At 34.3% G+C, this 21,362-nt stretch overlaps 2 protein-coding genes across 3 annotated transcripts in view; one reads left to right on the top strand and one right to left on the bottom strand.

Moving 5' to 3' along the window:
- LOC123563580 (mitochondrial Rho GTPase 1-like) overlaps positions 1-12,041 on the bottom strand; it is a 39,058-nt gene extending 27,017 nt beyond the window's left edge. For both annotated transcript variants that reach the window (XM_045356445.2, XM_045356446.2), the window contains exons 1-8: positions 11,692-12,041; positions 9,037-9,095; positions 7,526-7,607; positions 6,035-6,078; positions 4,411-4,464; positions 3,856-3,966; positions 569-619; positions 177-278 (exon numbers count right to left, since the gene is read on the bottom strand). In XM_045356445.2, the coding sequence (XP_045212380.1) occupies positions 177-278; positions 569-619; positions 3,856-3,966; positions 4,411-4,464; positions 6,035-6,078; positions 7,526-7,607; positions 9,037-9,095; positions 11,692-11,734 (546 nt within the window). In that variant the 5' untranslated portion in view covers positions 11,735-12,041. The remainder of the gene's footprint in view (positions 1-176; positions 279-568; positions 620-3,855; positions 3,967-4,410; positions 4,465-6,034; positions 6,079-7,525; positions 7,608-9,036; positions 9,096-11,691) is intronic.
- A 64-nt stretch (positions 12,042-12,105) lies between these two features.
- The window catches only part of LOC123562065 (uncharacterized), a 57,807-nt gene continuing 48,550 nt past the window's right edge, over positions 12,106-21,362 (top strand). Inside the window, exon 1 of the mRNA XM_053533457.1 lies at positions 12,106-12,123. The gene's annotated coding sequence lies outside the window, so the exon portion shown is untranslated. The remainder of the gene's footprint in view (positions 12,124-21,362) is intronic.

The raw sequence follows: 21,362 nt of genomic DNA, 5'->3' as shown, positions 1-21,362 counted from the left end.
AAATTTCAAACAGAGTAATTTAGTCACTAAAATATGTGTACAATGCTAAGTATACTACAATAATCATTGATCACTAAAGGTCACACAAACTGCTCCAGTGAGCCCCGAGCCAATGATGCTGGAAAGAGGTGTGTTTCAAAGTATACCAGATAATCTTGTAAAGCTCTTTTACTTACATCTTTTTCTGCGGGGTTGAAGAGAGGAACCATGGGATATAACACTGCCTTCTGTGCATAGTAAAACAGCTCACTGATGTTTCTTAGGCTTTTTGCTGAACACTGAATTAAGAATAGAGTTTAACTGTTTGATCTATAAAGTTAGAAATAAACACTGAAACCAATAGTGCAGATAATACACAACGGAGGTCTAATTTAACTTTTAATCTATTTTAATTTAATCTAACTTTTACTGTACTAATGGATCCATTAAAGATTTATTTCTATACAGAACACATTCTGTTTTATCTGTCCCATAATTTGTCTGGAATTGTTAAAGGAAAAGCAAAACTGTGCAAATACGGGTTAGCTTTTTTTCCAAGAGATATGATTAATATAATTTAATAACATACCTCTATTGTGGTTTCAACTTCTGCAAAGTCTTGCATGATAGGCTCCATTGCCTACAAAAATATATGGTATTAACTGAAGAAATGTAAAAACCTAAGCATAAGAAGTCCTGAACATCATGTCAATTCTAATGCATAATTTCAGATGCTGAAAATGTTGAAGTCAAACATCATGCTTTAGTTATCCTGTTATGCAACTGAAAAATCATTGCAGTTAACTAATGAACAGTCAGACACTGTTTCAACTGTAAATGGAACTTGTAATAAGTCAGGTTTTTCAGGCCCGATTAGAGATAAATGTTTGCCATCATAAACAGTAACATGTTATTTCATCATTGATGTTAGATAAATATAAAATTGAGGCCACCTGTTTATACTGTTTTAATAACATAAATCTAATATCCAATGCACTGTTGTGGCTATTGACATTTCTTTTGCAAAAGAATGTAACTTAACAAGAAAACTGTTGTGCAGGGCCTCTGTACACAGTACTTCTCCCATGCCAATCAGTATTTTCATCAGTATCATGTGAAAATCATTTATAGTTAGTAAGGGTACAATTTGAATAGGCTAGATAGATGTCTTTAAAGTTAACTTTACATTCCATTTACGCTTTCTGTCTCAGTCACACAGAATTAAGGCTTGACCTACAGATTTTCACAGTTTCAAAAAATAAGATGAAAAATTTTGTTTTGTCTGAAATCCTTTTACACTAAAACTACAATAAAACTTCATAATCTCACGCATTGCAGAGTAAGCACAAAATATTTAGTAACAGGTCAACAAAAATTAACCTCAACAAACAACTACATGCTTTTTCGAAAAGCAGATGTCTCCCCCAAAGCATAGTAGTAATAGACATGAAGTCAATATGAGACAGGAGCAAAAAGACAATGATGGCTGGCTTAGTGACTGAAATGCAATAGGGACCATCTACTTGGCATGTCCACTCATCCCATGAAGTTTCAATGTTCTGGGTCAAGTGGTTCTCAAGTCATGCATCGGAAACGGTTTTCCATGTTCTGGCCCCCGTGACCTTGACTTCTGAAAGAATGGCTCCAGATCAATAGGGGTCATCTACACTATATGTCCAATCATCCTATAAAGTTTCAACATTCTGGGTCAAGTGGTTCTCAAGTTATTGATCGGAAACATTTTTCTATGGTCAAACCCCTGTGACCTTGACCTTTGATAGTGACCTCAGAAAAAAACAGTAGAGGTATCTACTCCGTGAGCCCTATCAACCTGTGAAGTTTGAAAGTTCTAGGTCAAATGGTTCTCCAGTTAATAATTGGAGATGAAGTGTGACAGATGGATGGACAGGGCAGAAATAAAATGTCCCCCAGTGGGGAGGGGTTGGTGAGACATAAACTTTTTTAATCAACATGACAATTTACGAAAAATAAAAAAAAAAGACTTTAGTAAGTAATGCCTTGTTCTTCACAAAGCCTTTCCAAAGAAATAAACAGTAACAAACATTTACCACAATATCATGCCATACAGACATCTAATGATAAAAAAAAATAATCAGAAGTTTTTAAATGAGCAATTTATTCCTGTAACATTGTTCATCAGTACAACAAAATATTATTAAAAATAATCATCATTATACAAGAGGGTCACTGACCCTAAAGCGCTCACCTGTGTACAAGGCTTCAGGTGTGTTTGTATAAGTACAGAGTAAGGTTTCTTCTATGTTAGCCTATATTATATACATGTCACACACATTTTTGAACCTAGGGCAATAATTTGAGTAATTATGGTAGACATTACAAATCTGATATCACATGTCAAATATCAAGACTCTAGCTATTATTGAGAAGATTTTCAAAGTTTCTTATACATAAGCCTATATTAAATACATGTCAGACATGGGCATGGCCATTTTATTGACCTTAGGGCAATAATTTGGACATTTATGGTAGAGAGTCAAAAGTCAAACCCTTACATTACATGCCAAATATCAAAGCTAGAAAAGGATTTTTAAAGTCTGATAGCTGAAAACCTATTTTTGACCAAACAGACCCATATGTTCAGTGAACCAGAACCATTTAACAACTTTGAAAGAGGGCTACCCAGAGATCATTTGTGTAAAGTTTCATCAAAATACATTCAGTAGTTTTGGAGGAGATGTTGTTTAAAGAAATTGTTGATGGAAAGTGACCACGCCCTCTGGCGGCCATGTTTTTTGATAAATCAGAAAAATTTGAACAATATTTGTAGAAGGTCACACAATGACAATTTGTGTGAAATTATTTTAAAATCAGGCTAACAGTTTTATACAAGAAGATTTTTTAAGTTTCTACTATATACATAAAGGGAAAAGTGACCATGCCCCTGGCAGCCATGTTTTTTGACCAATCAGAATAATTTGAACAATCTTGGTAGAGGGTCACACAAGAACCATTTGTGTAAAATTATTTTAAAATCAAGCTAGCAGTTTCACACAAGAAGATTTTTAAAGTTACCGGTACCACTATATACATATAGGGAAAAATGACCATGCCCTCTAGCAGCCATGTTTTTTGACGAATCAAAATAATCTGAACAGTAAAGGACCATTTGTGTAATATTATTCTAAAATCGGGCTAGCAGTTTCACACAAGAAGATTTTTAAAGTTTCCACTATATACATAATACATATAAGGAAAAGTGACCACGCCCTCTGGTGGCCATGTTTTTCGACGAATCAAAATAATTTGAACTATCTTGGTAGAGGGTCACACAAGGACCATTCGTGTAAAATTATTCTAAAATTGGGCCAGCAGTTTCACACAAGAAGAGTTTTAAAGTGTTAATATATACATATTGGGAAAAGTGACCACGACCTCTGGCGGCCATGTTTTTTGACAAATCAAAATGATTTTTACAATATTGGTAGAGGGTGACATAAGGACCATTTGTGTGAACAATATTGGTAGAGGGTGACATAAGGACCATTTGTGTGAACAATATTGGAAGAGAGTGACATAAGGACCATTTGTGTGAAATTATTTCAAAACCAGACCATCGGTTTAGGAGAAGATGTGGTTTGAAGATTTTTCTACTTTTCGCTTTGGCGGCAACCAAGCAGAACCGTTTGAACAACTTTGGTAGAGGACTATCCAAGGAACATCCATGCCAAGTTTCATCAAAATCCATTCAGTTTTTATAGAGGAGATGTCTTTTAAACACAATTGTTGACGACAGACGGACGCACGACGGACACAGCGTGATCACAATAGCTCACTATGAGCATTGCTCAGGTGAGCTAAAAAACCAAGATGTCGCAAAGAAAACAGAGAGATTACCTCCCCTGTAGAATAGTCTATAAGGTCTCCCTTATTTCCAACTAGTATCACAGGCACCCCAGCATCCTCTCCCAGTTGTTTTCTTATAAATGGCAGCCAAGTTGATGTGATCTAGAAAATCAATATGATTTTGTTATAATATATAAACATCTAAACTGATATACTACAATGAACACAGGTGTGATCTACACAAATGTCCTAAATAACACAGAAATACAACCTTTATCAACATAAGAAGCTGTAATGAAGCAAACAACGTGTCAGACTGAACAACCAGCTCAGGGGTAAAGCATTTGCCTTTTAATAAGATACTCATATCAAATTAATGACAGAAAAACTTTCAGATATAAAAGTCATTCCATCAACAAAAATCTTTGTTCAAACCAAGCTTGAACAATTAAATACAATACTTTTATGGGCATATTTCTTGTATAAGGAAAATGTTAGCAAATCTGTCCAAAATTTGTTATGAAGCTGATGTTTCAACAAGTATGTTAACATTACAACTGTTAAGATAAAAATACTTCTTTGTCTTCAGCAACATATTATACTCACTCCTTCCATTGAATCTTCATCATTTACAGCATATACAATACATATCACATGGGCCTGTAATTAAAATAACACTTTAACTGCACATGTTAAGATGTATTGAGGAAACCTAAAGAAATAACAAAAACATTTTTACAAGTGAAAGGAAATGCACATGCAAGACTTGAAATATCACATAATTATACAATTATTACATAAAGCTTTGAAAATAAACAAGAGCTGTCACAGGAGTGTTTAATGACTCCAATGTGGATGAAGATATTGGATAATAGCTTGAGTCTGTGTCAAAAGTATTAAGTAATAAGAGAGATAAGGATCAAGTGTATCAAAACATTAAATAAGTATAATTCTAAGCAAGAAGGGGGCATAATTCATGAAATATTGGTGCAAGAGTGATGCACCTTGTGTCATGCTGAATCAAATCCATTTTGTAATAACTGAGATATAGTGAAAATGCATCAAAATTAACCTTTAATTCTAAGTAAAAGGGGGCATATTTCATGAAAAATTGGTGCCAGAGTTATGGACCTTTTGTCATATGATGTGGGTGATTATTTTAAGTTTGAATCAAATCCATTCAGTAACAACTGAGATATAGTGAAAGTGCATCAAAACTTTAACCTGAATTATAAGTAAAAAGGGGGGAAAATTCATGAAATACTGGTGCAGGAGTTATGGCCCTTGTGTCATATGATGTGGGAGATGATGTGAAACAACTACTTTCAGTTTGAATCAAATTCATTTCGTAATACCTGAGATAAAGTGAAAGTGCACCAAAACTTTAACCTGAAATTCTAAGTAAAAAGGGGAGATCATTCATGAAATACTGGTACAAGAGTTATGACCCTTGTGTTATATGATGTGAGTGATGATGTTGAACAACTATTTTAAGTTTGAATCAAACCCATTTAGTAATAACTGAGATAAAGTGAAAGTGCACCAAAACTTTAACCTGAAATTCTTAGTAAAAAGGGGGGATAATTCATGAAATATTGGTGCCAGAGTTATGACCCTTGTGCCATATGATATGGGTGATGATGAGGAACAACTATTTTAAGTTTGAAGTAAATCCATTAAGTAATAATAAAGATAAAGAAAAAGTGCATCAAAACTTTAACCAAAGTGTGGACGCTGAAGGATGCCGATGCCGGGTCGAGTAGGATAGCTCTCCATACTTTGTATAGTCAAGCTAAAAAGAAGCAAACTCTTGTATTACAGTCACAAACCATACTCTTGACAGAATAGTATCTAAACATCTATCATTACAAAATATACATACATGTAATTATAATCCAAGTTACACATAATACTTGATCTTTAACTGGCATCATAATAATTAGGATTTTAATGTCTTCCTTCGAAATATTAAAAATACAAACACTCCTATCTTTTTTAAGAATAAACAACAATCTATTATATCCTAAACAGTTTCTTTCAGCAAATTATGTCCTTTTACCACAATGGCAAGAAATCATGAACCAATCTGTTATGATGTCAGAAAATTGTCTAAATTGGTATAGTACACACACAGAAATTAGGGGTGAGTCCCTGAGGCTCAGAAACCATTCTTATACACAGGAATCTAAGGTAGTGGCTAGAAAGATAAATATCTATTTTTGGATGGTACCTTTTTTACTTCTTCAATAAGATCATCTTCTGACTGTTCTCGGTCTGAAAAAGCAATGAAAATATATAAAACATGCATTCTGAAAGAGCAGGGCATTTACATGAATGTTTAGAAATCTGTTACAAAGAAAACAAATTCCCATATCACCTTTGTATTGCTGCAACATCCGGGATTTTAGATGTAGCAAAAAAATTTAAACAGCGGGCACATACATTGTACTCTTCCTTTTTTTTTTAAATAACAAGAAAAATCACCTGCATATTCTTCAAACTGCCAGCCATATATAACATTAAGTTTCAGGACTTAATCTTTTGTAATTTTAAAGGGGCATGCCTCCAATTCTAAAACAAATATTTGGGAGGTTTTAAAGTACTTTCAAATTGTTAGTAATTGAAGGAGGGATGGCAAACCTACAGTCTCAACAGTCTTCTTTTTTTGGTTGGGTTTAACATCGCAGTGACACAATTTAGGTCATATGGCGACTTTCCAGCTTTGATGGTGGAGGAAGACCCCAGGTGCCCCTCCATGCATTATTTCATCACGAGCAGGCACCTGGGTAGAACCACCGACCTTCCATAAGCCAGCTGGATGGCTTCCTCACATGAAGAATTCAACGCCCCAAGTGAGGCTTTAACCCACATTGGTGAGGGGCAATACGAAGTCAGGGACCTTAACCACTCGGCCATGGAGGCCCCCCCACCAACAGTCTTTATTTGTGAATAAATATATTAAATCTAAATTAAGAGCAGGCAAATTTTAGAAAACTAATTTGTAACAAAAATAGAAAACATCATTTTCTTAGAGCTTTGAATATTGTAGGCAAAACAGACCAAGAAAAGAAAGAAAATGAGAACTATAACCATGTAAAATTTGTATCCATAAACTTCAAGGTCAAGGTCAAACTCAGGGGTCAAAGGTCATCGCTCTGTAACTCAAGTGAGACCTTGACCTTGAAGCAAGCCATCCAGAACATGCGCTCTGCATGTCGTTTCGATGTGGTAAACATTTGTGCCAAGTTTTTTTACAATCCTTCAAGCAGTTCAAGAGTTACAGAGCAGACATGAAACACATTATGACTATTGACCCCTAATTGTGACCTTGACCTTGAAGGAGCCATCCAGAACATGCACTCTGCATGTCTTCTTGATGTGGTGAAGATATGTGTCAAGTTTCTTTGAAATCTTTCAAGGAGGTCAAGAGTTATAGAGCGGACATGAAACACACTCGTATGACTTTGACTCGTGTGACCTTGACGAGAGTCATCCGGAACATGCGCTCTGCACGTCGTCCAGATGTGGTAAACATTTGACACGTAATTGCTAACAGACTGATGGACAGACGGACACCAGGACACATAATACATCCCTTCGTGCATATAAAAATTTCAAGTAGTCAACCTGAAAATGAGACTTCAATAAATTCATGTTAATAGAATACTTTCTAGTTCATAAAAGAGAATTTTTCTAATATAATGAAAGCAAAAGTTCTTACAAGAGAAGTCAACAATATGTGTAGGAACTCTCTCTGGTGTAACATCAGCAGGAATATTGATTTCTTCAGCTTTCGCTGGAACCTACAAAACATTCGTAAATACAATTTTTTCTTTCATAATGTTCAATAAATTCATACTGTAATGTTAATTACAATTTTATATTGACTGTCTACATTTCTTGTCTCAACTTCGGAATAACTTTGTTTATGTAAGGATAACGCATGTTTTTCGTGTTATAACATCTGCAAAATCCCGAGGGATTCTGAAGATGTTATAACACAAAAAGAACATGCGCTAACGCTTTTCTAGCATAAAATGGGTAAAAGCTAATAAATGAATATATTGTCCTTCAACGTCATTAAATTCCAAGAAATGCGCGGGAATGTCCGAGTTGTTTTATAAAGCTGACGTCATTTAGTTTGAATTATCCGTTTTGGTGCCATACTGCGTTTACGCTAAGCCACAGAACGAGCATATATAAAAAGGTGTTTAAACAACATGTGAGCACGAGAATCTCTCTGTTAACATATGTTTTCTCTCATGTTAAAACACCCCAAAAGTGACAGAAACAGCAGTATCCACTGACAAAGAACTCTTATGAGCCATGCCATGGGAAAACCAACATAGTGGGTGTGCGACCAGCATGGATCCAGACCAGCCTGCGCATCCGCGCAGTCTGGTCAGGATCCATGCTGTTCGCTTACAGTTTCTCCAATTCCAATAGGCTTTAAAAGCGAACAGCATGGAGCCTGACCAGACTGCGCGGATGCGCAGGCTGGTCTGGATCCATGCTGGTCGCACACCCACTATGACGGTTTTCCCATGGCACGGCTCTTATGCTTGAGAATAATCAGTTGTATCAAATACAGAAGATTAATCAACCATTTAGTCTGGATTCTTGACAATGAATGTACAGCTGTATCTCTAAACTCTATTCAACATCTAATCAAGAAATAAATGATGTGAAAACTATCCACTCTATAGAATGGTCTTCTGAGAATGCAGTTATTGTTTGATCCATCTTTTCCATGACAAAGTTTTTCTTTGATGTCTCTTCAATTGTAAAATAATACTGTTGATGTTATACATAATTTTAAAGAACTCTTGTGGTAGTAAGTAATAGGAACATTTTAAATTGTCAAAATACCTTGTTTACTTTTGAATTCACCATCAAGAAACAATAATTTGATAGCATCTTTAGCTTTCAGACATTTTTTGACACATAAAAAAAAAACTTAAAAAAATGTGACTTTACTTATTTAGGACTGTTTTAAAGTTTTCAGGATATCTTAAGTAAGCAAAATACAACATTTCCATGTATTGTATAATTATTTCAATACTTTAAGATCAATGATACAGAAAAATGAATTTTTTTTCATGTTCAAACGTGTTTGAACAACTTTCAAAAACTTTCATTTTCAACAGACTGAAGATAGAGAAAAGTCTAGCAAACCTATGCAAATTCTGCCTTGGATAAATACATCAATACAATTAAGATAATCACTCTTACCTCCTCATTAAACTCTTCACTGACCAATGATAAAATCAAAGATGTCTTCCCTACACCAGCTGAAAAGACAATGCTAAATGTTTAGTGTTAAAACATTTTAGTTAATATTGAGCATGTATACATAGAAACTAAGTAAGGTTTCTTCACATTGTACAATGAAAAACTCCAGTGTTACAACCAGGAGTTCAGATGTTCTTTTTTTTTGTTAGAAATAAGTGTCCAATTTCCTAGTAAATATGTTAAACAGTTAAAACATTAATCTCACAAGCAGTTCCTGATTGTGCTGGTGACCTGTAAAATATGAACAATCTAGCCCACAATAAAATGCATCAGCAGTGTGGGTACAAAAAACAGTATTAAACAGCATTGAGAATAGCAAACTAGGCTTCTGGAGATTGTGGCCTGTATATTTAAGGCAAGAAATCAGGAGGTGTGAAAAGATGACCTGCCAATTAGCTTCAGTTAGCGAGTTCAGAGGGTGCTGGAGGTATGCTATTTTTTAATTTTTATTTACGTTTTTCAGAGCAATTTATGAATTATGACACCTTCATTTTGTATGATCAGCAACAATACTAGCTGACATAATTTTATTTGGTAATGAAACAGTGCTGTCCATCTACAAGCCTGTACAAAGTGTTAATTACACACAAATTTCTGTGTAAAACTACTTGCACTTTTTAATATGAGGTCTTTTTTACATATATTCTGCAAGTAAGTATTTTGTCTTTTTTATTTTTTACAGTATTAAGTCTGGCCAACAGATTTGGGTGCCATGTTTAAACAGACCAGCTGATGGATGAATATCTGACTACCAGCCGAGTCCAGGCTCGGAGCTGCCATTTATCAGTGAAGACACGAGTCTTGACAGTTTCTAGTTGAGGATGGAAAGAGGTTTGGACAGCTCAACAGTTAAAATAATAATTACTGTCTGAGTCAAATCTCAAATGTCCTTTTTCTGCAGGGCAGCAATGCTGACCTCGATAAGTGTTTTAGTATGGTTAGAAAAATTCAAACAGATCACAGAGACAATTTGGCAAAAAGAAATTTGAATTCATTGTTAAGGTGTAAGTTCAATGAGGACAGTAAATTTTTAGGTTTAGTGTGAACAAAGAACTTCTCAGATGTTCAAAAGAGGCCTGTAGTCTGTACAAACAAAAATGTATTCATTGAATAATAATAACAATAAATGATTTGTGTCACAAGTAATCTTGTTGTATAATTACGGACACGTTTTTCAATATACTTTCATAAGAAACATAATGGTAAACCAGGTTACAAATACGGCAAGAAAAAAATCTCCCACTTTTGATACCCAATCTACCACTTTTTGGAAATAAATCTACCACTTTTGCAGCTCAGAGTGATCACATGTATAACATAGAATCTTCGATAGTTTGGTTATTCTAGCCACTGGTGGAGAACATATAGATAGGATGGCTAGAAAACACGCTAGGTGTCTAGTTATCCCATGCCTAGACACTTTTTTCCTTTCCACTGTTAAAAAAACTTGTTGATGATATGAATGAAAGGAGGATCTATTTGCTTGAAAAAGACCACCATGCTGTTTTATTTGATTAACAAGGCAGCTATGCCTGTAAACAATTTTTGGCAAGCCTGCCATGGAAAACGCTACTCAACACCAGATGTATGTATCTATCTATCTATATTCAGCTAATGTTAAACCCCTCACGGGGACATATAGTCCAAATAATTAGACGTGAAAAAGTTGTCATTTGACGTTCAACAGTCAATATTCTGACATTTTACATTTTTACTATCAAAGCCTTTTTCGACGTCTAAACGCTAAGTATGAAAGATGTGTAGCATAAAATCAATTTCTTAAACATTATAAAGTCGGTAAACTTTGTACCTAATAGGAACAAAAATACCTTTGCTTCAATTCTGCAAGGTTAAAATGATTTACAATCCATTATTATCCACGATATGACGCTTCATCTTTTTGACATCGAATGTTTATATTTGACATGCCACCATCTTGTTTCGAAATTGAAAGTACCAATTAAATTTGATCGGTGGTAGACGAAAAAATATTTCCCGCCAAATACTTCCATTGTAATTTTTTTTTATCATAAATGTATATTTTCTATTTTTATCCTTATAAATTTTAAATGTCTCTTCTGGAAATAGAAAGATTATTGACATTTTATAGTTTCTCTGTATGAGAAAGAGAAAAGGTAACTTCCGTTCAAGAAATGATTCTAATATGCAAATCATGTTTACATCCGGAACACCCTTCGTTATTACCGTGCCACTATTCAAAACTTTCAACGGATTGGATACTGGATTAATTAACCGGTTAATTAATAACAAATAAGGTAAAATATAACTTTTAGTTGCTGCTATAAAGCACATTTATGATTATTCTTCATACTCAATGTGAAAGTTTCAGTCATTTTTACCAGAAAGTCGTTTAAAAACCTTCAGATCAAAATTCAAATCTGAAGCAATTTTTGTGCTATACGTTATTTCAATTCAACGTTAAAGACCTGACATAACATGGAAAATAAAAAATGTAAAATATCAATTAAAATGAACTTATAAAGTGATATGAGTTATGTAAGGTCTTATATTTAGGACTAGGGGACATAGAGTGATAGACTGTGCAAAGTTAACTGTCTTTAGTAAACAACTTACAATCTCCAACAAGCAAGATCCGCACATCTGTTTTTGACGTCATTGTTTACTTTTAATTTTTTTCTGCATGATAAGTGATGCTTCACAGTGAAATAATGCAACAAATATTGTCTCATACATGCATCATGACAGAATATGACCCCATGACTTTGTAAAAGTTGTATTGGTGCCACCGACAAATATGGCAGAATTGTAGGTCAGAATTAAGTTTTAACAAAGCACTAAGTTACTGTCAAACATGTTATGTGTTATCTTTGGATATGCAGCGTTTAAACAATGAAAAACATTCAAGTTTTGTAATGTTATTGAAAATGCTTCAAGAAAATTTCACTTCCGCAGGAAATTGATTCGCACCTGCGTGGTGCAGCCGGCTTTGATTTCCGGCAAAATCAAGCGTCTGCAAAAAATAAAAAAAAAAAAAACAGAAAAAAAGCAAACAATATTAGCACTTTTGCTTATTTCAGGTCATTCACATTGTACAATAATTTCCGATGCTTGTTTAGCTTTACCTAACGTTTTTTTTTTTTTGCTCAAAGAGTGCCTTCTTTTTTCACGTGTGTGCATGCGATACAAATTGGGCAAAAAATTGTATTCGCACCCAAAATATTCGTACACATGTAAAATTAATTTTATTTATACACTCATTTTTGATGATTGTTGGGTCCAAATCTAGCACACTGCCACTTGTAAGTTTAGTAAACTGGCCTTCTATTATCGGCTGCCGGCCGAAATGGACGGTTCAAATGGCATTTGGTCCCGTTCAAATTCGCAAAAAAAAAAAAGGCCTAAAACGGTACGCCTATAGTGCGCAATGAAGTAAAGTGCGCAATGGTCCGAAATAGAGGCAAAGTGTGCAATGGAGTCAATTTTTTTTTTTAGCGTCGATTATTGGGTAAACTTGCTGGCTATAGTTAATGGAAACGTAGTTAAATGCCAAGAAATGAAAATGGCACACAAGCAGCATATATTTGTGCTAATTCAAATTGTGCGCAATGGAGGTGAAGTGCACAAAGAACCTTTTTAGGAGCGATAATTGGATGAATATTTAGAAAATACTCACAGTTGTCTGTTTAAAATTGTTTGAAAGATTTTATTTACTTTCGGTAAATGCTATTGCAATAAAATGATAGGTGTATCACAATTATAATTATAATTATATCTGTCATTAATAATAACCCTTATATAACTAAAATAAGCTGCCGACTGAAAAAATGCTCAATGAATTCTATTGTACAGCCATTGTAAGGAACGATTATTGTGTAAACTTGTTTGAAATAATGGAATTGTCGTGAAAATTCTAAAAAAAAAAAAATAGGCACGTAAAAGATATTTGTGCTAAATCAATGGCACGCAATGGAGGCAAAGTGCGCAATGGAAACATTTTATTAGAAGCGATAACTTGAAAAAAAGTTTACAAGATACTCCCAGCTACCGATTTTCTGTTTAAAATAGTTTTACTTAATTTATTATCGGTAAATAATATTGCAATAAAATGATAGATATATCATAATTATAACTTTAACGAATTTTAATAACCCTTTTATTGCTCTATCTAAAATAAGCTGCCGACTGATTAAGGTGTATTATTGAATTATCAGGATTATCACACCTATGCTAACTGATTAAATCACGCCTCTGGTATTAAGTACTTCACGCTATTTTAATTGATTACATCAAGAAAGAGCGCACGTGTTTATTGATCTAATTATCACTGTATAATGTCTTTTAATGTATAAAAGAGTAAGTAAGTTTTGAGATTAAATATCCTGATGCTACGATTGTTCCCAAGTTGTATTATCGCCTTTCTTAGATATACAAGTACAAATTATTCTGAAAAATGTTAACACATTATAAATAAAGCGTCATAGGTTTACTGAGCAGTGTGTAAATATCATATTTTTTGTTTGGATCCCTTTTTGTTTATATGTACCATACTATTGTTGTAAAACATATCATTTTATATTTCTTATCTGTATAAAGATGTATTAAGATCTACATGTTTTTGCCATTTGTTTCTTTTAAATATAATTTTTCCGTTTTACAATTAATATTAAACTAATAGACTTTTAGCATGTTGTAATAATGAGTTTCAAGTTCGCGTGTTTGTATGTTTAACATATAATTTATAACCTTTTTGGGGCTTCTGGAAAATTGTTTAGAGAAATAAAACTATCTATTCACATAGTATTATATAATACTAAGGTGAAATAAAGTTATCTGTATGTCTGTCTGTCTGTCTGTCTGTCTGTCTGTCTATAATTTTTTCAAAATGTTAAATTATGGGTTCGAATCTATCTAGAATCAAATGTTTGTGTATATTGTTCTAACCTAATTTATTTATTTAAATTCAGTTGTTTGTTGTTCTGAACTTAATTTGTCTGTACTTCAGTCTGTACTTCAGGAAATATTGATATAGAAATATTCTATTATGATTTGCTATTAAGTTTAAAAAAGACTTAGAGCCGCTCATATATGACATATATTATACGTTTAAAAATGTATGAAATCTAAATGTTTTTGCTATGTTTTCATCGCATTGTTTCTTTTCAATATATTATTTCTGTTTAAGAAAAATTTGAAATTAAACTGCATTTACAATTTGCAGCATGTTGTAAATGATTACTTTCAAATGTATTAAATTCATTTGTTTGTATATTTTCTTAACATCATATATATCATTCAAATACGTTTAAACTTAGTATAAATATATAAAAATAAGATGTGATAATATAAAATTATTTGATGTTTGTGTTTCCTTTTTAATTATTATTATTTAATTACCCTTCCAATGACATTTCCTTTAAAGAAATGATCATTCCTAAAAAAAAAATTGACTCCATTGCGCACTTCACTTCCATTTCGCACCATTGCGCACTATCTCCATTGCGAACTAAAGGCGTACCCGGCCTAAAATGCTAAACCCTGAATTTAGATATACAGTAGTGCAGTAACTATTTAATTTTGCAAAGAAGTACAACAAAGAGTTGAAGTGTGGTGACAAGTTAGATATTAACATTTCATACACTTGAAAAATGCATTCATTAACATGTAAACTCATTTTTATTATTTTCTCCACATTTACCAGGTGAGCTAAATAAATGTGAAAATAACGGGTATATTGTATTAATAAATGCAGTGGAAAAGATGTTCTTAAATGCTCCAAAAATGCCCCAGAATGCAGGAAATGAAGCGATGAATTTCAAATTTTTCCGGGGGAGAATGCCCCCCAACCCACCTAGCTGGTCGCCTACTTTTCTATTTCAGCCTGTTCAGTAAAATCTTATTGACAACCCTGCAATATTAGTCAAAGTAATTGTAAATGAGTCACGATACTGTGATAATTTTTGCATAGCTCAGTATCTCTCCTCCACATACCTTCTGCAACGATTCTACGCTGCAGTTTTTATTATTGAAAAACTAAAATATTAGTAAAACTTTAAGATACCTGGAAAGAATATCCATTTTTTCCTTTCATTCAGTTGATGTTTATGTGAATAAACGGCAAAACACGAATTTGTCACTGTTTTAAACAACGCACCCAAAACTTTACACATATTTTACATGGCTCTGATTCATGTCACATGATCGTTAATGACCAATCATATATTGAGTGTAATGGCAGACATGTAAATACAGCGAGGTAGCCAAAATGAAACATTATAGTGTTTACGCATTACTAATGTGTTTTACTGTTTTATTTCTACCTAGATCTATATTCACCACAGAAAAGGTCTTTACTGGTTTTGACATAGAGAGAGATTCTACCCTATCACGAAAATATCTCAGAATTAGTTCTGACATCACATTATTTGGACTAGGTCCATATCAGAGCCTATTCATTGGTCCATATCAGAGCCTATTCAAACATAGCTTCTATTTCGTCAAAACCACAGTTATGAAGTAAACCCTGTGAGAGAAAATACCAAGGTCCCTACTGGGGCTCGAACCACAGACCTTGTGATCCGTAGGCGGACACTAACCACGTCGCTAAAGGGTTAACCCAACAGCACGGCTGTTGGAAGTGGCCTATAAACCTACTGTCACTACACTAAAGTCTTCTCCCCTTTACTTTTTTGAGCTTACCAGCTCTCCAGAATGACACTTATGCCCATTGCATGAGTTCGCCAAACACTTCTGACACCATTAACGTAAACCCTGTGAGAGAAAATACCAAGGTTCCTACTGGGGCTCAAACCCCGGACCTTGTGATCCATAGGCGAACACTCTAACCACGTTCCTTAAGGGTTAACCCAACAGCAGGGCTATTGGAAGTGGCCTGTAACCTACTATCACTACATTTACTTGGGTGTGGAAAATTTTCCGCTCTCCCCAGCTCCATTTACTACGCTTTGTATAATCATTTTTCATCATTGTTGGATATCCCGATCCTGTTTTGGGGAAAACAAATTACAAATGGGCCAAAGAATCGACAATGCTTAGCATCTAAGGAAGTTCGGGCTTCTATTCTACATGAACTACAGACACGGTTAGAATTTAAGCTTGCATACTCGCAAAATGCCAGTACATTTTGAAAAATGTGAGTGACTTTCGTCCAAACTAGCAAAATTTTGCGAGTGCAAGATCTCATGTAGAAATTACGACTGTTTTAATTTCTTTAACTTTTGATTACGCAGAACGGTAACTACTGGTATGCACGATATTTGATAGAAAAAAAACGTGTTTAGTACTACACATGACCAGTAGTGTTTTGGGGGACAGAGCCTCGTTAAGAAAATCGTACGTATGAATCTTACTATGGAAATGTAAAAACACAGTATTTGTCAGTCAAGCACTTATATTTTTGTATATTCAGTTTGTGCCCAAAACAGTTGAACAAAATTGCGACTTAAGTTGATACATTGCAAGTAGACTTTTTTTGTACTCGCAAAAATTTGCAAGTGCAAAAAAAACTGTTAAATTCTAACCCCTATGGCAAACTTATCTCAGAAAGTATATACTATATAAATACGAGATCAAAAATTTTGCTAGAAAATTTGCATAACTCACCTTGAAAGTAATCTTGTGTTTTACTCTTCAATGCAGTACATTCTTCATGATGATGTTAATGTTTCCACTTGATTTTCACAGCTGCCAATAGAATATGCAAGAGGGTTTGCAATTGTCAAAAATCCTTCTTCCTTTACAAAAGCGTTTGACTACTTGTACTGTGGCTCTGAGCTTCCTACCATACATATGCATCATGTAATTAACATGGGGTCAGCAGCATGAAGACATGAACTACAACATGTTTTCTGATTTACAGGATATACTCTGTTGCAAAAGAAAGTGTGCACTTAGGTTTCTTCAATTTATGTACATTGTATTTTATTTTTGGTACCAAATTTAGGGCAGTTTATGACCAATTTGATATGCATCGGTTGTTCTAAAAATTTTGTCATTTAAAGGGATTTTTAAACACTCGAAGGGACGTATTATGTTATGGTCCCGGTGTCCGTCTGTTAGCAATTTTGTGTCCGCTCTGTAACTCTTGAACCCCTTGAAGGATTTCAAAGGAACCTGACACAAATGTTCACTACACCAAGACGACATGCAGAGTGCATGTTTTGGATGTGTCATTTCAAGGTCAAGGTCACACTTAGGAGTAAAAGGTCATATGAGTGTTTCGTGTCCGCTCTTGAACTGCTTGAATGATTTCAAAGAAACTTGGCACAAATGTTCACCACACTGAAGCAACGTTCAGAGCACATGTTTTGGATGACTCGCTTCAAGGTCAAGGTCACACTTAGGGGTCAAAGGTCATATATGACTTTCCTTTGTGTATATTGCTCTGCATTGCAGTGCTCTTGTTTTTATTTGACAGATCCCTTTTTGTTCTCTTACAATCATTTTTTTTTAATTACTTCCCTTTTTGTTACTATAAATAGCTTATTTTGAAACTTTTTTATTATTGGCCATAGGGAAAAACCGAGACCACTTTTCTGTGGTACAACATGGATGGTACATCCAATTTTTAGATGTATTTTGACATAACTTACCTGGTAAGATTTTTTTTGTGGACTTTTTTTGGAATTTCTTCTTTTTTGTTGTTCCTGTCCTTTGGGCTTCAACAGTTAAGTTCTTTAAATTTTGCTCCCATCCTTCTGATGTAACCCTTTGGGCGTATATTGCCCCGCTTGGCGGCACTCTTGTTAGCTATTCAAAGACAACGAGGGTTAAAAACAAAAGTTTCAAATCTCTCTTATCAGATTTTCTAAAAATTACTACCTTTGTTTCAAATTTGTTTTCATTTAAATTCTCAAAGACATTTTTGTTTCAATATTGTGTGTGACCACCTCTACTATTGATGCAAGCATTGATGCGATCGCACATGGACCTAAGGTAACGTCGAATGACGTCACAAGGAATGTTATTCCATTCTTGGGTAAGAGCGTTTTGAAGATCATTCAGGTTGTTTATACCGCCTCTCGACCTGACCCTGCGACCAGTCGCGTCCTGAATATGCTCAATAGGGTTCATATCTTGTGAGAGGGCAGGCCGGGACAATATGTTGACGTAAGTGATGGTGTCACCCCGAGGAAGCATTGTTAATGCTTCGATTTGCTGACTTTCACATAGTCGTGACACTTAATTACAGCACAGAATTAAAATCTAATGTGTTTTTTCCTTTCACCAAAGGCATAAGGAAAGTGACAAATCACGTTTTTGTAAACATGTACATTTTCCATGGGCAGCACGTGCAAATCGTGCAAAAGGACGCTATCGCTTTTAACCTTTAATCCACCATGTTTTTATCGTACAATTTTTAGCTCGACTATTCGAAGAATAAGTAGAGCTATCCTACTCACCACGGCGTCGGCGTCGGTGTCGGCGTCGGCGTCGGCGTCACACCTTGGTTAAGTTTTTCGTACCAGTCCACATTTTGACAAAGTCTTTTGAGATAAAGCTTTGAAACTTTCAACTCTTGTTTACCATCACCATGGCCAGTTATAGGCAAGAGTACATAACTCCATCAGGGATTTTGGCTGAATTATGGCCCCTTTTGACTTAGAAATCATGGTTAAGTTTTTCGTACCAGTTCATATTTTGACAAAGTCTTTTGAGATAAAGCTTTGAAACTTTCAACACTTGTTTATCATCACCATGTCCAGTTATAGGCAAGAGTACATAACTCCGTCAAGGATTTTGGCTGAATTATGGCCCCTTTCGACTTAGAAATTTTCGTACCAGTTCATATTTTGACAAAGTCTTTTGAGATAAAGCTTTGAAACTTTCAACACTTGTTTACCATAGCCATGTCCAGTTATAGGCAAGAGCACATTACTCCATCAAGGATTTTGGCTGAATTATGGCCCTTTTTGACTTAGAAATCTGGGTTAAGTTTTTCGTACCAGTTCATATTTTGACAAAGTCTTTGAAGACAAAGCTTTGAAACTTTCAACACCTGTTTACCATCACCATGTCCAGTTATAGGCAAGAGTACATAACTTCATCAAGGATTTTGGCTGAATTATGGCCCCTTTTGACTTAGAAATCTTGGTTAAGTTTTTCGTACCAGTTTATATTTTGTGTAAAGTGTTTGACATATGGCTTTGAAACTTTAATCACTTATTCAGTATAATAGTCTCTATCTGTAGGAAAGAGTACATAACTCTGTCATATATTTTGGCTTAATTATTGCCCTTTTTGGACTTGCAAAATTGGTTCTGATTTCATACAAGTCCACGTTTTGTCAGAACTATTTGACATATGGCTTTTAAACTTTGAACACTTGTTTATCATCATGATTTCCATCTGTAGGGAAGTGTACATAACTCTGACAACTATTTTGGCTGAATAATGGCCCTTTTTGGACTTTGAAATTTGTTCACACATTGCCATTTAGTGCAAGACTTATCAAAATCCACAAATAGGGGAACATTGTTTGTCTAATGTATTTTTTTCTTTTGTCTGAATATCTGTAGAAATATTTTGACCCCATTCTTCAATCAATTCTTCGAATAGTCGAGCGCGCTGTCATCCGACAGCTCTTGTTTAAAAAAATCGATAGTAAATGCTTTGAGCATAGTATGTTGAAAATTTGAGATCGATACGTTTTTTGAAACTGGAGATACTCAAATTTAAAAAGTGCACACTTTCTTTTGCAACAGAGTATATTTGATATGTAGCTATAAAATGTTGTCTTATAATCACCATGCTATACCATTCTGATGCTGAGACTGAGACTAAGTTTTGCATACTAATTGCTTTCTATAAAAGCAATTGAACTTCCATGCAAGATACTGAAGTGGATAAAATATGGTGAAAGGTGCATGTCCTATGACTCTGCATTGTATTTTGGCAAAGTTACGCCTTTTTTTTTACTTTGCAGGTAAAAGATTTGCATGAAAATTACTATTTCCAAAACTAATGCAGATACTTGGTTGAAATTTCACGCAGATGTTTGGTGCAGTTAAGCAAGATTGCAGCATCAAGTCTCATAATCCTTACATTAATTTGGACAATAAACGTATTCTTAGATAGAAAATTGATTTTACTGACAAGCCTTCAAAAAGTTGAGTTTGCTGTCATGAGACAACCCTACATTGTCAATATCAGATTTAACCTATTAGCTACTCACACATTATCGACTTGAACATTATGACTGTTTTTCGTGTTTTTTTTGTTTAAAGTAAACAATGTCGTTCACAAAGAATAAAACTAGAAGGTAAATGTATATATGTATCCAATTTCTCTGCTTTAAGTTCAGACCCAAAGGTTAATTGATCTCTTTGTTCAAGGATACAATATGGAATAAAAATCTTCCTATTTTGTTCAATAGATAATTGCCATAAATAATTCACACATTCAGTAAAAAGGTGAAATATTTCTTTGCTTTCAGATAATATAATTAAGATCATTGTTAAAATTGAAAGGAATGTTAATAATAGTATCATATATCCATGTTAATTTTAGTGCTGTTCACATATGTGTATGTTTCTGCAGTAGCAAATATTTTGTTGTATATGAACTAAAAAACACTGCGTTAAATTTGCACAAGATGTATTTTTGCTCTAACCAGGACTTGGTGCAAGTTACAAATATTACATGGGTTATACTGTTTCGTTCTGTAAATCAAAAATGTTACATCAAACCCTGCACAGATTGTTTGGAACAGTATTTTTTGCATTAAGTTTTTGATAAATTGCATTTAAGCATTGAGAAGTCTTTGACATTTTGAACAAACATACCATTTTTTAGCTCACCTGAGCAATGCTCAGGTGAGTTTTTCTGATCGCTCGATGTCCGGCGTCCGTCGTCTGTCTGTCGTCTGTTGTCTGTCTCTGTCTGTCAACATTACATGTTGTGAACGATAGAGGCTGTATTTTTCAATTAATCTTCGAAATATTGTCAGATGAAACCTTGATGAAATCTAGGCCGAGTCGAAAAATGTGTCATCTCGGGTCAAAAACTAGGTCACAGTCAAATCAAAGAAAAACCTTGTGTATGCGATAAGAGCTGTATTTTTCAATTGAAATATAGAATGTTGGTCAGAAGATTTGCCTTTATGAAGTCTAGGTGAGTTCGAAATGTTCATCTCGGTCAAAAACTAGTTCACTAGGTCAAATCAAAGAAAACCTTGTGTATGCGATAGGGACTGTATTTTCAAAATCTCATGAATTTAGTCAGAATGAAAAACTTTGATGAAAATCTAGGCCGATTCGAAAATGGTC

This window comes from Mercenaria mercenaria, chromosome 2 (assembly GCF_021730395.1).
Source record: "Mercenaria mercenaria strain notata chromosome 2, MADL_Memer_1, whole genome shotgun sequence".
In the NCBI taxonomy this organism is placed as follows: Eukaryota; Metazoa; Mollusca; class Bivalvia; order Venerida; family Veneridae; genus Mercenaria; species Mercenaria mercenaria.
Note: the sequence above shows the minus strand (reverse complement) of the source record. Positions and strands in the feature narration are given on the sequence as shown.